The 15,638-nt window shown below is 44.0% G+C and overlaps 1 protein-coding gene across 3 annotated transcripts; it reads right to left on the reverse strand.

Moving 5' to 3' along the window:
* Positions 1-8,963: 8,963 nt before the first annotated feature.
* Positions 8,964-14,293, reverse strand: LOC121453339 (zinc finger matrin-type protein 2). Of its 3 annotated transcripts, none has more exons than XR_005974993.1 (7): positions 14,241-14,293; positions 13,815-13,908; positions 12,624-12,747; positions 11,402-11,475; positions 10,862-11,007; positions 9,776-9,978; positions 8,964-9,110 (listed from the first exon to the last, which is right to left on the reverse strand). XR_005974993.1 is itself a non-coding variant. In XM_041660041.1 (7 exons), the coding sequence occupies exons 1-6, from the start codon at positions 14,256-14,258 to the stop codon at positions 9,835-9,837; spliced, it is 600 nt and encodes a 199-aa protein (XP_041515975.1). In that variant the 5' UTR covers positions 14,259-14,293; the 3' UTR covers positions 8,964-9,110; positions 9,788-9,834. The 3 variants fall into 3 exon arrangements, 2 of the variants coding, with proteins under 2 accessions (XP_041515975.1, XP_041515974.1); XM_041660041.1 differs by having other exon boundaries at positions 9,788-9,978; XM_041660040.1 differs by having other exon boundaries at positions 8,964-9,978.
* Between the last annotated feature and the right edge of the window lie 1,345 nt (positions 14,294-15,638).

A 15,638-nucleotide genomic window follows, 5' to 3' on the forward strand; every position in this document is an offset into this window, starting at 1 on the left:
CGTGGTGGTGTGGGCCTTTAATCTCAGCACACAGAAAGAAGGGGGAAGCAGATCTCTGTGAGTTTGAGGCCAGCCTGGTCTACAGTGTGAGTTCCAGGACAGTCAGGGCTACACAGAGAAACCCAGTCTCAAAAAACCAAAAGAGAGGAAGAAAGAAAGGGGGAGGAGAGATGGATGAAAGGGAGATAGGGAAGGAGGAAATGTGTTGTGGAATAATCTTTTTGTACACTGTGAAGATGTGTCACTCCAATTGGTTTAATAAAAAGCTGAACATCCAATGGCTAGGAAGGATTTTTGGAGCAGAGAAGACTCTGGGGAGAAGAAAGGTAGAGCCACCAGCCAGATGGAGAGAGAGCAAGACATAGGGGTAAAAATCCACAAGTCACATGACGGCATGTAAATGAATAGAAATGGGTTAAGTTAAAAGGGCTAGTGGGACAGGCCTAAGCTATAACTGAGCTTTTGTAATAAATATTAAGTCTCTATGCTTTTTGTGAGCCTAAAAAAAGGATAGTAAGAACATGGAACCATTCAAATACTTGTACAGTGTCAGTATGATTATAAAATGATATAGCCACTATAGAAATCAAAATGATAGTCCCTTACATAATTAAGAAGAGAATTACAGGGACTGGAGAGATGGCTAAGCAGTTAAGAGTAATTGTTGCTCTTGCAGAGGGTTAGGTTTGGTTTCCAGCAGCAACATGGCTCACAACTATATGTTTTGGGTTTTGGGGATTTTTTGTTTGTTTGTTTGTTTTTGTTTTTCGAGACAGGGTTTCTCTGTGGCTTTGGAGCCTGTCCTGGAACTAGCTCTTGTAGACCAGGCTGGTCTCGAACTCACAGAGATCCGCCTGCCTCTGCCTCCCGAGTGCTGGGATTAAAGGCATGCACCACCACCGCCCGGCTCAACCAAGATTTTAATGATGGTAAATCATCTGATAATTGCTGGCAGTATCACCATCCACAAATTTAAAAACCTTATCATCTCTACTATGGAGGGAATTCTAAAGGAGGTATATGACTCACCTGGTACATATACATTCTTAGGCATAGATGCTATTAATTTGTTACATCATATTATATATCCTTAGAGAAATGGTTTAAAGAGTCAAAAATGAGAAACTTTTAGAAGTGATACAGACTTTACAGACTAGTAATGAGATATTGGATGAAAGTTTTTGTTGCTGGCCACTAGCTACAGGGGGAACTTGCCCAAATCAGGCAGCCCTCAAACCTCACAGTTGTCTTTCATGCACAGAAAGCACTGGATGACACACCCCAGTTAGAGCCATTAGCGTGGTGGTGTGGGCCTTTAATCTCAGCACACAGAAAGAAGGGGGAAGCAGATCTCTGTGAGTTTGAGGCCAGCCTGGTCTACAGTGTGAGTTCCAGGACAGTCAGGGCTACACAGAGAAACCCAGTCTCAAAAAACCAAAAGAGAGGAAGAAAGAAAGGGGGAGGAGAGATGGATGAAAGGGAGATAGGGAAGGAGGAAATGTGTTGTGGAATAATCTTTTTGTACACTGTGAAGATGTGTCACTCCAATTGGTTTAATAAAAAGCTGAACATCCAATGGCTAGGAAGGATTTTTGGAGCAGAGAAGACTCTGGGGAGAAGAAAGGTAGAGCCACCAGCCAGATGGAGAGAGAGCAAGACATAGGGGTAAAAATCCACAAGTCACATGACGGCATGTAAATGAATAGAAATGGGTTAAGTTAAAAGGGCTAGTGGGACAGGCCTAAGCTATAACTGAGCTTTTGTAATAAATATTAAGTCTCTATGCTTTTTGTGAGCCTAAAAAAAGGATAGTAAGAACATGGAACCATTCAAATACTTGTACAGTGTCAGTATGATTATAAAATGATATAGCCACTATAGAAATCAAAATGATAGTCCCTTACATAATTAAGAAGAGAATTACAGGGACTGGAGAGATGGCTAAGCAGTTAAGAGTAATTGTTGCTCTTGCAGAGGGTTAGGTTTGGTTTCCAGCAGCAACATGGCTCACAACTATATGTTTTGGGTTTTGGGGATTTTTTGTTTGTTTGTTTGTTTTTGTTTTTCGAGACAGGGTTTCTCTGTGGCTTTGGAGCCTGTCCTGGAACTAGCTCTGTAGACCAGGCTGGTCTCGAACTCACAGAGATCCGCCTGCCTCTGCCTCCCAAGTGCTGGGATTAAAGGCGTGCACCACCACGGCTTGGCTCTCACAACTATATGTTACTCCAGTCCCAGGAGATTTAATGCCCTTCCAACTTCAAGGGCATACATCGATGTATGCAGGCAAAACACACAACAAAAAATGTAAAAACGTAGTTTTTTGGGTTCTTTTGAAAGAAGGTGTCTCTACATAGTCCTGCCTGTTATGGAATTCACTCTGTAGAACAGGCTGGCCTCAAACTCATGGAGATCCACCAGCCCCTGCCTCCCAAGATCTGGATTTAAATATATGTGCCACTGCACCCAGCAAAAATAAATAAAATTACCATAACACAGAAGTTCTTATTGTAAATAGATTCTAAAGTAACTGAGTGCATAAATTTAAACATAGATCTGTATATCCATGTCCGTAGACGCATTATGTTTAGCAAAACCAAAACAACCCATATGTCCAGCCACAAAATGTAACATTTTCAGAAACAAATTATTTTCTAGCATATTTATGTTTTTCAGATGTATTTCGAGTTTGATTTAGGTGTATGTGTCTGAGCATGTACCACATATGGGACCAGAAGAAGGCATCAGGTCTCCTGAAACTGGAGTCGTAGGAAGCTGTGAAGTGAATGGAAGGGAACGAACACAAATCCTCACAAAGTGCTCTTAACTGCCTAGCTGCGACTCAGGTCCCCGTCATTCCCTTTTTTAAGGCGATGAAATTCTGACAACACACTCTACAACCTAGATGAACCGCCTAGATACTGTGCTAAGTGAAATAATTCACCTAGAAAAGACAAATAGAGTTGAGTGTGGTGGCAAACACAAAGTCTAATCCCAACACTTGGGAAGCAGAGGCAAGTGGGTGGATCTCAGTGAGTCTGAAGCTAGCCTGGTCTACGTTCTAGACCAACCAGAGAGTTACATAGTGAGACCCAGTCTCAAAACGCCAAAAGAGAAAGAAAAAAAAAGAGAAAGAAAGGACAAATAGGAGCTGGGTATGGTGGTACAACCCTGGAATTTAAGCATTTGCAGGTGGAACTAGGGAGATTGGGAGTTCAAGACCGTCCTTGGCTACATAAGTACATGGTTAGCATGGGATACATGAGACCTGGTCTCTAAAAACAATATATGATAATAAGCCAATATTGTATTATTCTCTGTGGAAACAAACAGAACGGTGGTGGCTAGGGTTTAGAAACAAGGAAATGGGAAGTTGTTATGTAATTTGTATAGCTATAGTCTTACAAGGAAAAGGGTTCTGTAGATGAACAGTGAAGGCCATGGCATAGCAACTTAATTAACTGCGTGCTGCCACTGAATTGAACAATGGGGAAATGTGAATATACCTAATTTTGTTATGGGCATTTTACCATAATCAAACAGTTTCAAATGTTTAGATGCATTCATTGTGTTTTCTATGTTGTGGTGGTTTGAATGAAAATGGCCCCCATAGGCCCACAGGGAGTGGCACTATTAGGGCGTGTGGCCTCGTTAGAGTAGGTGTGGTCTTGTTGGAAGAAGTGCGCCAATGGTGGTGGCTTAGGAGTTTCAGATGATCAAGTCAAGCCCAGGGTCACTCTCTTCCGCTGTCAGCTACCTCTTCAGCACCGTGTCTGCATGATGCCTGCATGCTTCCTACCATAATGATAATGAACTAAACCTCAGAACTGTGAGCCAACCCCAGTGAGATGGTTTCCTTTCTAAGAGTTGCTATGGCCATGGTGTCTCTTCACAGCAACAGAAACCCTAAGTAAGGCAGAAGCACAAGTGTTTTTGCCTGCGTGTATGCACGCGTGTGTACCACCCAAGTCCCTGGTGCCTGCAGAACCCTAAATATGGAGTCAGATGCCCTGGAACTGGAGTTACAGATGGGTGTGAGACCAAGGCACACACAGTAGGCTAGGAAGCAGCAGGGGCCACCAATAGTGAAAGACAGGTAAATCCATCACCAGAAAAACTGCAGTGGAGAAAGTATGACAGTACGGAGGGACCTGCTGACGAAGGGAACTGAGAAAGCTTAAAGAATGTCCTGAAATGGCTTGAGACGAGAAACGGCAGTCTGGGAAGCGATCCCTTCATGAGGAAAGAGATGGTGTGAAGGAATACACACCGTGAGAGACTGATTTTGTGAGAAAGAAGGATACAGAGAAAAAAGTCCCGCAGTCACAAAAGAATGAATCCCAGAATCAACCTCCATCCAACCAAACAGCTGCATTCTGCTCTGCGGACACGAGAGGGCACTCTTGACCTCAGAACGCTGATTACTCTCATTGGCAAATGCTAAAGCAGGAAAACAAAACATTCAAAACGCGCAGAATTGCGTGGCATTACATGAAGAAAATTAAAACTTAAAATCAAAGACCCTTTAAAAACTAACCATTAAACAGGAAAACTGGAGCTCAACAATCCAATCTAAATTAAATAACCTTAATTATCACTTTATGACATGAAACAGAGAAAAAGCGCTATTTAACCAGAATTATACCAGAAATTGACAAAAAACTAAAAAAAGACAGAGTTGACTGAAGTCTCAGATATTGAATAAAATAAATCAATTCAGAAAAAAAAAGAGGAACAAAATTAAAGAGAGAGAGAGAAGGAAAGAAAGAAAAAAAAAGAAAAAGCAGAAAGACAGGAAAGCAAGCAAGCAGGTCCTTGGAGAACATGATAGATACAGTTTCCAAAGAAGAAAATAATGGAATACATTCAAAGTATGAGCATCAGAAAACTTTCTGGAAATAAACTTGTGTTACAGGAACTCATCTGGAATTGCAAATTATGATGAGTATCTTAGGAAATCATATAAACTGATAAGAGTCTGGGAAGGTCCGCATGTAATACAGTCACACAATCGTATAGAATAAATAAAAATAAAATCTTCTTAAACTTTTTTAATTAAATGAAAAAAATCCTCCAGATTTTAAAGGGTGAAATGGTATTATAAAAGATACAAGTATGCCTAACTATTGAAACAAAAATATTACTAAGTAGTCTAATTTTTAAAATTAAGTCCTTTTTTGTTTTTTTTTTGTTTTGTTTTGTTTTGTTTTTTTAGGCCTCCATTATTTTCTGGAGCTATGTAAGACGTGCCAAGGATGTCAGCATTTGAAAGCGCAATTTATTCAAGAAGTTTTAGTTCTTTTTAACGTGGAAAAGTAGCCGAGGGCTCACAGCAGCAAAAGGACTGGAAAGCGCCCGCGGGTCTCGAACCAACCACGCGGTTGGTTGCAGAGTCTGAACACAACCACGAATGGTAGGAATCAGACCGAAGCACTGTCGAAGTAACCGCTGAGCTACAGCCAGTCCGGCAGCTTCTTCCTGGATATAGCTACATGACTGTGAGAGAAACATACGTCATCCAGAGACTGAAAGTTTTTTGCTGACAGGGCGTGTGGCACCGACCAATCAGATCCTGTTCCGGGCACTAGGCGAGGGCCTCCCGGGTGCCCGCAGCGCCCGCAGAGACTCCCGGACTCACCCAGTGCAGAGCTCCTCCCCTTGTCCATTCCGCTGGTCCAACAACCATCTTTGTGGCTGTGTTACTGTAAGTATGTTCAGTCACTTCTCTCCTACCCGAGGAAGTGGAAGCTTTGCAAAGTGCAAAAGGTTATTCCAGACGTAGCTTTGAACTTCGTGGCTTAAAGCGGCTCTCCCAGATGTATATTCGCGTTTGTTCTATCATATAATTCCAAATACCTGGTCAACTCTTATACCTTTTATGTACTGAAAACAACTAACTTTCCTCAAAATTCCTGTCTCTCCATTAGCCACCATAATATATCAGTGTGGATTCTCCCAGACACGATGTTGAACTTTTGTTTTGCTGTTTGGTGGTTTATTCTGTTGATTTAGGTAACTGTCTCAGACACAGCATCTGGAAGGCGAAGACGGAGATCGACTACAAAAGACCCTGTCTCAAACAAAAGCAAAACTAAGTCTTGGAGAGTTTTCTTGTGTTATATACCTAGCTCACCCGCATTTTAGCGTCTGCCCTAAATGCACTCATTTTAAACATTCCTTTGTATCTATTGATTTATACAGAAGCATGCTATTTGTGTATGATTTTTGTTTTGGAGACAAGCTCACTCTATAACCCAGCTTGGCCCTTAAACTTGCCATCCTCCCGCCCTCAGCCTCCCTAGTAGGGAATCATAGAGTGCCATCAAGCCTGTTTCTTTGTAGGGCTGGGGATCAAACCTCATGAAGGCTATGTGTATCACAAGAACCACTTTTTGTCTGTAAAGAGGGTCTCATATAAGCAGGGCCTAGCTGAGGATGACCTTGAGTTTCTGACCCTCCTAGATTACAGTGTGCCCAGCACACCCAGTTGTAGGAGTTGCCAGGGACTGGACCTAGGGCTTTGCCCATGCTACACAGGCACTTTACCAACTGAGCTATATTCCCATCCACCACCACCCGCAAGTGTTTTTAAGATACAGACAACATGGTGGCAAATGTCCACAATCCGACCATTTATGGGAAGTGGAGGCAGGAGGAACAGGATTCAGGGCCATCCTTCGAACATAGTAAGTTCAAGGCCAGCCTAGGCTACAAAAGATCCTGAGAAGCCACGGAGCCACCCTGTGTTTCCTGGTTTTGTTTTGATACAAGGTCTGTGTAGACCAGGCTTGTCTAAAATTCAGAGATCTGATGCTTCTGCCTCGTGATTAGCGAGATTAATTGCATGTTTCACCACACCTGGCTCCAATTTTAAACAATTCCACTAGAAGGAAATCCCCTACCTGTGGATCTTGACACCCTGCTCCAGAAGATACCAATGCCTTTACCAGGCATGGTCATGAGTGCCTGTAGTCCCAAAGTAGAAGGGAGACCGAGACGGGATCCTAAGATGGCCTCAAAGTTTCTCTCCTAATAAGTCAATGAATAAATTAACCCAAGTAGGACAATAGGTACACTTAAGTACAAATTTTCTACACCTTGAACTTCTCTTTGTTCTGTGTTCTAAATTCCCACCCCACCCTCTTTCCAGCCTCCAAGCTCCCATCTGTTTTGCGTGGTTTTTTTTTTTTTTTTTTTCCCAAGACAGGGTTACTCTGTGTAGTCTTGGCTGTCCTGGAACTAGCTCTGTAGACCAGGTTGGCTTCGAAGTGAGATGCCTCTGCCTCCCCAGTACTGGGATTAAAGGCGTGAGCCACCACCGCCTGCCCCAAGCTCCCATCTTAACACCTCCCCCATAGAACCTAGCCATGTCATTTACCTGTCCCAAGTTTACAAAACCTAAAACACAGTTATAACGGAAATGACAGAGGTGATCTCACCACAGTAGAGAGAAAACATTCATCATTGCTCAGTTGAAAAGGTGATTTCCCAAGGTTAGAATCTCTTCTTACTGAAACCTTATCAGTCTTGGGCCGGGGGTGGGGGGAATCCACTCAACCGTGTTACTCTTTCTAGGACAGGTAGTGTAAGCAATCCTGCCTACGAATGCAAATGTGAACTTACCTGCAATCAGCCTGCAAACTCTAAGATTTCTTTGATATAAAGTCTTGCTATTCAAACCAGACTGCCCATGATTTTATAGCAATCCTGCTTCTGTTTCCCAAGTGCTGGGGTTACAGGTGTGATCACCATGCTCAACACTGTAAATTCCTGAGTCAGGCAGTAAGCCAACATGGAAGCATGTGTTTTTACAGCAGCCCCAATGGCCAAATTCCATGTGAGAATTCATTCATCAAAAGGCAGACCTATCAGTACCGAAATCTTACACACAAACCAAAAGGCAGGGTCCAGGGCTTTGTGAGACCCAGTGTGTCAGATGCTACCTAAAGGTGAGGAACTACATGGATCAGAGAAAGAGTCATATTGTGGCAGTCTCGTTAACTCAAATGGACCCCTTTATCCAGAGCATAGAGCCAGCCAAAGGAGTTTCATCTGTTTACATGACTTGTATGACTGTCCCCTCTGCCCTCATCCCCATCTCATCCTTGAATCCCTTACACAAGGCACAGTACGTGATCCAGGAGTTCTCTGTGTTGGGGCAGGAGTGGTGGTGGTGGTGACCAGTCTATGTCATGCAGTTCACAGGTTATACCACAGTGGGGAAGTTTCTTAGTCATTGTCAATGGAGGAGCCATTTACCCATTCTCAGGCAACAAAAGTATTTTTAGTTGTCACAAGTGGATGCAAGTGCTACTGACATCTACTAAGTGAAGGCCAGGGATGCTGCTCAACATCCTACAGTGCACAGAACAGCCCCTTCAAACATAGCTGGCCAGTTAATCCCAGCACCGAAGAGGCTGAGACAGGTGGATCTGAGTTCAAAGCCAACCAAGTGAGACCCTGTCTCAAAAATACTAAAGAAATACCCCAAAGGCTTACCTAGCTCATCAACTGTACCAAGACTGAGTAACCCAATGCCTGCCCAACTGCAGACAGTTAGGTTCAACCCTGAGCTCTTCTGTTACCATCAGAGGATGCTAAAATTACAGGAGGCTAAACTGTTACTCAGACTCACAAGGGCACAGATTCTATTAGCAGAGAGGGAAAACTCACACTGAGGAAACCTATAGTGGGGGGGGGGGGTCAAATCAGAAGGGGAAGGCTCTATGTGGAAACCCTTACTGTAGAAACTTCTGGGACAGGGGATGATATTTAAAGGTTCCCAACAGCCGGGCGGTGGTGGCGCACGCCTTTAATCCCAGCACTTGGGAGGCAGAGGCAGGTGGATCTCTGTGAGTTCGAGACCAGCTTGGTCTACAAGAGCTAGTTCCAGTACAGGCTCCAAAACCACAGAGAAACCCTGTCTCAAAAAACCAAAAAAAAAAAAAAGGTTCCCAACAAAGTGAAACAGGCCCAGTCAGTGCCATTTATTGTAATGTTGAACAGTGTCTGAGAACCAGGGTCTCCCAGAGTTTGTTTGTCTGTTTGGTTTAAGGGTTCTTTTGTCTTGTTGGTTTCATTCTTTTTTGCATCAAATAGGTTCTTCCAAGAACCTGTTCCCGAGGAAAACAAAAACAGAAATCCTCAGTGATGTGAAACAGAAGAAACAAGGTTAAAAACTCACCAGACACAAGCCACACCAAACACTCATCCCATTTAATTTCCTGTTACATGCACCGAGGAAACCAAAAACATTAGGCCCCAGGGCAGCAATGCCCTGAGATTCTAGCTCAGGCCCCTCTTTGTGATAAATCATGCACACATACCCACACACACATTGACCAGGCAGAAGTCACATGCATGCACAGGTGGCTAGAGAACCGCTGGGCGGGACGGGAGGAAGAGCTGGGCAAGCATACGCCAGCACCTGTGTACTGGAGACCCAGATAACCCTTCTGTTGCAGGCTGAACAAAAGTAAAGATTAGAACAAAATCAGAACACAGGGAAAAGGAGGATAGATGAAGAGGGAAAGATGCAGGGGAACTGGGGGAAAGCAGCCTCAAAGAGGGAGGTCTTTCTTTATTGGGAACGATGGGCAGAGGATCTGTGACTCCAATAATATACCGAGGCTGACAGAATCTGCCACAGCTTCCCCTCTACATCCTGTGCCCTCTCCCGATGCAGAGGGAAACCACATACACCCACCCTCTAGCCCTGCCCATTAACACTCGTAAGGACTTTCTCCAGTACCCAAAAAGAAATGACACCCCACCCCACCTCAACACACACTCAAAGTTAGGTCCAGCACAGGCCAAAGTTAGGCCAAAGAGAACGCCTCAGTAACTCTTCTTGGTGGAGCCAAAGCCAGAGAAGCCCATCACAGCTGCCATCTCATCATCCTCCTCAAACGTCAAGTCCTCCTCGGCCCTCCTTTTCTTCTCCTTCTGCTTCTCTTTCTTGTATGCTTTAGCCTTTTCCTCCTAAAGGGCAAAAGAGAGAAAATTACACAGAATTAGTTCACTCCAGAGTTGATATTGTTGAAAGAGATACGTGAGCTTCAAGATTCTTTTCTGAGCTTCAAGATTCTTTTCTATCTTTCAGCATGACCGACAGCCACAGTAAAGGTTAAAAAGTCAGGGATAAAGCCCTTGTCCAGCACGCATGAGACCCCGAGACTGATGCCTAGGACAGCAGTGGAGGAAGATTGTAAGAAAAGATTTTAAGGGATAAGAAGAGATTCACTGTCTCTGGAGTTCTTAATTATACACCCTAGTTCATCTCTAGTTCATCCAGACAACATCCTGGGGCATGCAGAATATGCTAATATCTGCTCTCAGTTCAGTGTAAATATTATCCTAATATCTCCCGTGCAGAAAATGAGGTACACTGGTTATTTAACTTTCCCAAAATTCATGCAAATACATGGAAGAAAAAGGATTCTGACCCTATAACCTGGATCCATAGACCAACTAGGGACTATAGTTATATTTAGTTACTCCCTCCTATAGTCTAAAAGGGAGTAAAAAGTGTAGGGGAAGCTACACGTGCATGCAAGTATGATAGCAGTGGGAAGTTCTGAACTTTCTTCATTTTGCTATGAACCTAAAATGAAACTAAAACAAACCTGTCTAAAAAACAAACCAAATGAAAAGTTAACTCCCAAGGGATCTGGTCTAAAGAGCCAAAGAGAAATGGATAGGTTTTGAGCCACTTCTCATGAATCTCAAACAAGGACACCCTAGTACACAGAAATCCAAGAACAAAACTGGAACTGGAGATCAGAGAGTAAGCCGAGGAAGAGGGCCACCCCCAAATCACAAGGTACAATGCCAAAGGTGGGGAGCAGGGTCAGGAGAGTCTCACCTCTTCTCTGAGTTCCTTCATCCTTTCCTCAAAATCATAGTCCTTCTGCTTCTCTTCCATCTTCTTCTTGTTGACCTCAAAACGTTTCTTTACCTGATCCAGAGTGGAGCGTTCCACACGCATAGACATACCCAAGTTTCGCTGATCTGGGTGAGGTGAACAGTGAAGGCAACCATAACTTTAACAGTCTCAGCCCCTCAAAAAGTTTGGCCCTTGCTTTTTTTTTTTTTTTCTTTTTTAACCTTTTCATAATAAAATACACAACAAAAATAACTATGGTTAAAAGCAGCTCTGGGTCTCACCTGCTCTCAGAAGTGGCAGCCCCAGATAATTAGCAGATAGCTTTCAACTGCATTTACTAACCAAATTATCAACCAGGTCAGCTAGCCTCCTCCTCTGGCCTCTGTGCTTCTGCACAGGAGTCACATACTCAGCAATACACATTTATAAATAAACAGCCACACACACCAAGAAAACCACCCTACCACACTTCCCCTCGACCAGTCCCAGCTCCAGTCCTGAACTACCTCCATGTCTTACGTTTCTTTCCATTAATGTGATCCAGGAAGTTGATGGAGTCTTTCACCACGCAGTCACAGACATTGCAGTAGTAGCTGACAAACGGGAAGAAAGAGCACATGGGTCAATCTGGTTTTTAAGGATCTTACTGTTTTCAGGGAAGAAACTCAAATTTTGGGGAAACTTATATGAAATCTGTTTCATAATGGAGACATTAACTGGTCTGAGACCAAGCTGGCCTCAGACATGCAGAGTTTGTCCTGCCCCTGCTAGAATTACAGATGTGTATTTTCATAAAGCCTTGGAAGATAGTCTCCACCCACCCTCCAAGGCAGCCTGACTCTCGCTGTCTTCCCTTCCTTTGTAGCTTCCTCCCAATCTGTGCCAAAATGTTCTGTGTGATAGTCAGAACATGCAAAAGCAGTGGTTTATCACTTCCAAGATTAGATTATCATACAGTGGCTTCTGCATTTGTGAGGATGACCTGGTTTGAGGAAATTCATCTCTTTATGTTTTATTGTGAACAACCTTATAAATAGGCCCACAGGGTGAACTTCAGCCTCCAAACCATAGGCATCTGAGAGCTTGGAAGAAGATCTTCTAACTTTATTTAAGCTCCAGTGAGTGCAAGCAAACCTAGTCAATTCCATGACTGCAGCTTCATTGGAGACCCTGATCCAGAACCTCCAAGGAAACTAACTACCCCTCAATTCTGTGCCCATGAAACTATGAGCAACTATTATTATTTTATGATCCTAGAGGTTTAACTTACTAATTTATACAGCAAAGGCATCAAAACAGTGGGCTTACTAAATAATCTGCAGAAATGTGGCTAACTGCTATATATCTATATGAGTCTCCGGATAAACTCTAATTGGACAGAATTGAAGGAATGGTGGCAAAGGGGTGACCAGCTCTGTGGAACTCCTCTACAGGTCACAGAACTGGTATATAGTAACTACAGCTAACAGCTCCACCTAAAACACCCCAGTGCCTTCACAACAGACCATATAACCCCTTTGAGGGTACTACTGATGAGAAGCAGCCCACAGAACAAACTCCCCTGGAAATAGGGCTGAGTTGACTTCAAACTTCAGGAGGGGGCAAAGAAAAACAAAGAATCGAGTTATGGTCAATAAGGTCGCCATCCCTGATCTGAGACTTTTCTCAACACTTCCTAAAACCAATATGAATAGTTTATTAGACCAGCCTTGGTATTAGAGAAGGACAAAAAGCTACTCACCCTCCCATTTCAGACTGTGGGGTCGTCTTGGTAATGACGATCGTCTTCCCAAGCTTGGACTCCAAGTCCACCTTGTAATCCCTGTGCCGAAGAAGCTCCCGCTTGACAGGCTGCACTGGTTTTCCTGAAACAGAACGACAAAGTGGGTCCCTTCAGTATTTACTAGAATCTCTGTGTGTGTGTGTGTGTATGTTTTAAGACAGGGTTTCTCTGTGTAGCCCTTGCTATACTGAACTCACTTTGTCGACCAGGCTGGCCTCAAACTCAGCGATCCACCTGCCCCTGCTTCCTGAGTACAGGGATTAACAGTGAGTACTGCAGTGCCTTGGCCAAAAAGGAAAAGAAATACATGAACCCCAAAATGAAGATGACTACTCTTGTTGTTTTGTTTTGTTTTTTGATTCCTCAACAAAGGGACACAATAGATACTTTATACAGCAGTTAAAAGAGGCCAGAAAAAACTCTAATTGGTCTGGAACTCACTATGTGGACCAAGCTGGCCTCGGATTTGATGGTAAGATTTGATGGTAATCCCAACTCTCAAGAGCTTTTCTCCACTTTAAAGCTAGCACACTTAACAGAGCTTCCTAGTCTAGCTGAACTGAGGAGTTCTGAATTTTTGCTTGAAGTAAACCTCTGAGAAGAGGGGAACTCACACTCCATAACATAATGGCCAATGTTCTCGTGCGTGTGACGGCTAACACTGATTGTCAACTTGACTACATCTGGAGTCACCTAAACCCAAGCAGCTGAGCACACCTGTTTGCAGTTTATTTTTATTTTTGTTTGGAGGGGGGATGAGCTGGATCATTTAAGATGGGAAAACCCAGCTGGGCGGAGGTGGTGCACGCCTTTAATCCCAGCACTCGGGAGGCAGAGGCAGGCAGATCTCTGTGAGTTCGAGGCCAGCCTGGTCTACAAGAGCTAGTTCCAGGACAGGCTCCAAAGCTACAGAGAAACCCTGTCTCGAAAAAAAAAGACAAAACAAAAAAGATGGGAAAACCTACCCTGAATATGGGCCACACCAGGGGGCAGCTCATGTAAAAGGAGAGGGGAAAGCTTTGGGCTTTTTTCGCCTGCTTGTCGTCACATGCTAACTGCAAGCTATCTATCCTGTTGCAGGGGCATTCCTTCTCTAGCCATTGTATCAACTCTACCATCCCCGTAGCCCTTCGTGAAGCGAGCACCCACCATCCTTCTTTTCTCTCTCTTCTGTGAGTCTCTTCTCCGCAAGCTTCTCATATTCATCTTTGTCCCACTTTCGGCGAAAGTCCAAGTTTTTTGTCTGTAGGGGGAAAAAGTGCTCAAGATCCGTCGTTGTGCCTGCTCCCCTGAAGAAACTAAGGGAACCGCCTAACTGCCACCAAGGCGGCCCCAGGACCTTTCAAAAGAGAAGTCTCTCTGGAACGCCCGGGGGTCTGGGGCACTCGGGACCCCAACCCGAGAGACTTCCGAGATTCCACGGTCCCTGCGCCAAGGCCTTACGGGGAAGTCCTCGAACCTGGACCCTGAGATCGCGAAGAGGTGTCAGGAAAACAGCCAAGTCTCACAGCTTGTCTCTACTTAGCTCCGAAAAACCACCCCGGAACCCTCAAACCTCCTCACACCAACACCTACCCCGCTGCCCGACGCCATCTTCACAGCGAAGTGAATGGAAAGCCGTAAAATGCCGTAAAGCGCGCCCGGGAGCCATAAGGCAAGATCATGCTCCAATAAGATTCGAGCCTCGCGTTCTAACTGCGTTAAGGACTGGAGCGATTCTAAGGCTATCCTGTTAGCCCCGCCCTCTGTTCCAAGGAGACGACGCAGGCGCAAAAGGAGCGTGAAGCAACACGGAAGTAAGGGCACTGGCCAACGTTTTTTCTCTCCGACTTTCAAAACAAGCCCTGGAAGAGTAATAGCTCAGCTCTTTCTTGTATTTTACAAAGACTCAGAGGTTCGGAAACAGTACCCCATGAGTGAATCAACTTTACCTGCATCTCAGGTTTTTTTTTTTTTTTAAGACAGGTTCTCAGGTAGCTCAGACTGGACTCTGTAGTGGTGGCTAGTCTTGAACTTCTGATTTTCCTGCCTCCACTTCCGAAGTACTGGGTTTACAGGCATGAGCCACCATGTCCCGTTCATGTGGTGCTGGAGCTTGAACCCAGGGCTTCGTTCATGCGATCAGGCATTCTACCAATTGGACTCTGCCTAGTAAACCTTATTTTTAAAGCTAACACACTATCAGTGGTCTGGATGTCCTATTCACCAGCATGTACTATGAGTGTGGCTCTAAATTATGTACAAAAGACAAGCACTTTTACATTTGAGTTCTTTTCCCCTGAAACAAAGATACTATTCTTTGGTTAAACTTATTTCCATGTCTGGAGAACATTTAAACTCATTCAATTTATGAAGTACAATTTAATCTTGACACTTTCACCAGCCAGCACCCCCAGAATAAAGCACTCAGCACTCTTGACAAGTTTGTAGTGCTTGAGACAGTCTACATACCCCGGGCTATGATGCTGAGAGGATGGTTTTAATCTCCTCAACCTCCTGCCTCCACTTTCCAAGCGCTAGGGTTATAGGCATAGTAGTTTTAAAACAAGATCTATTGGGCCCTGGCTAATCTGAAACTCTCTTTGTATTTTCCTCAGTGTACTCTGCCCATCTGGGTTCCCAATAAAGAAAACCTCCCTCTTTGAGGCTACTTTCCCTCTTCATCTATCCAGCCTCTTGTCTGAACATCCTCCCCTTTTCTGCGTTCTGCTTGTTTTAATCTTTACTCTTGTTTAGTTAACCTCAAACTCAAGAGATTCTGTTGCCTCTGCCCCACCACTCCACTGCTGGGATTAAACATGTGCACATTGGGCAGAAGTTATTGCTGTCGATGTTGTTTTGAAAAGGGGTCTCATGTAAACCCAAGGCTGAATTTTTATCTATTTATTCATATTTTTTGGGTTTTTTTTTTTTTTTTTGAGACAGGGTTTCTCTGTGTTGCTCTGAAGCCTGTCCTGGAACTAGCTCTTGTAG

The sequence above is a fragment of the Microtus oregoni genome, unplaced genomic scaffold (genome assembly GCF_018167655.1).
Source record: "Microtus oregoni isolate MIOR12 unplaced genomic scaffold, Mior012 000011F_ref0000422, whole genome shotgun sequence".
NCBI lineage: Eukaryota > Metazoa > Chordata > Mammalia > Rodentia > Cricetidae > Microtus > Microtus oregoni.

Excerpts from the sequence above, each read along its gene's own strand:
- LOC121453339 (XM_041660041.1), bottom strand. Across the intron at positions 12,748-13,814 it reads AGAGAGAGAAAAGAAGGATG|GAAAACCAGTGCAGCCTGTC; the intron begins GTGGGTGCTCGC and ends GTTCTGTTTCAG. Across the intron at positions 11,008-11,401 it reads TCACATTAATGGAAAGAAAC|ATCAGCGAAACTTGGGTATG; the intron begins GTAAGACATGGA and ends CACCTCACCCAG.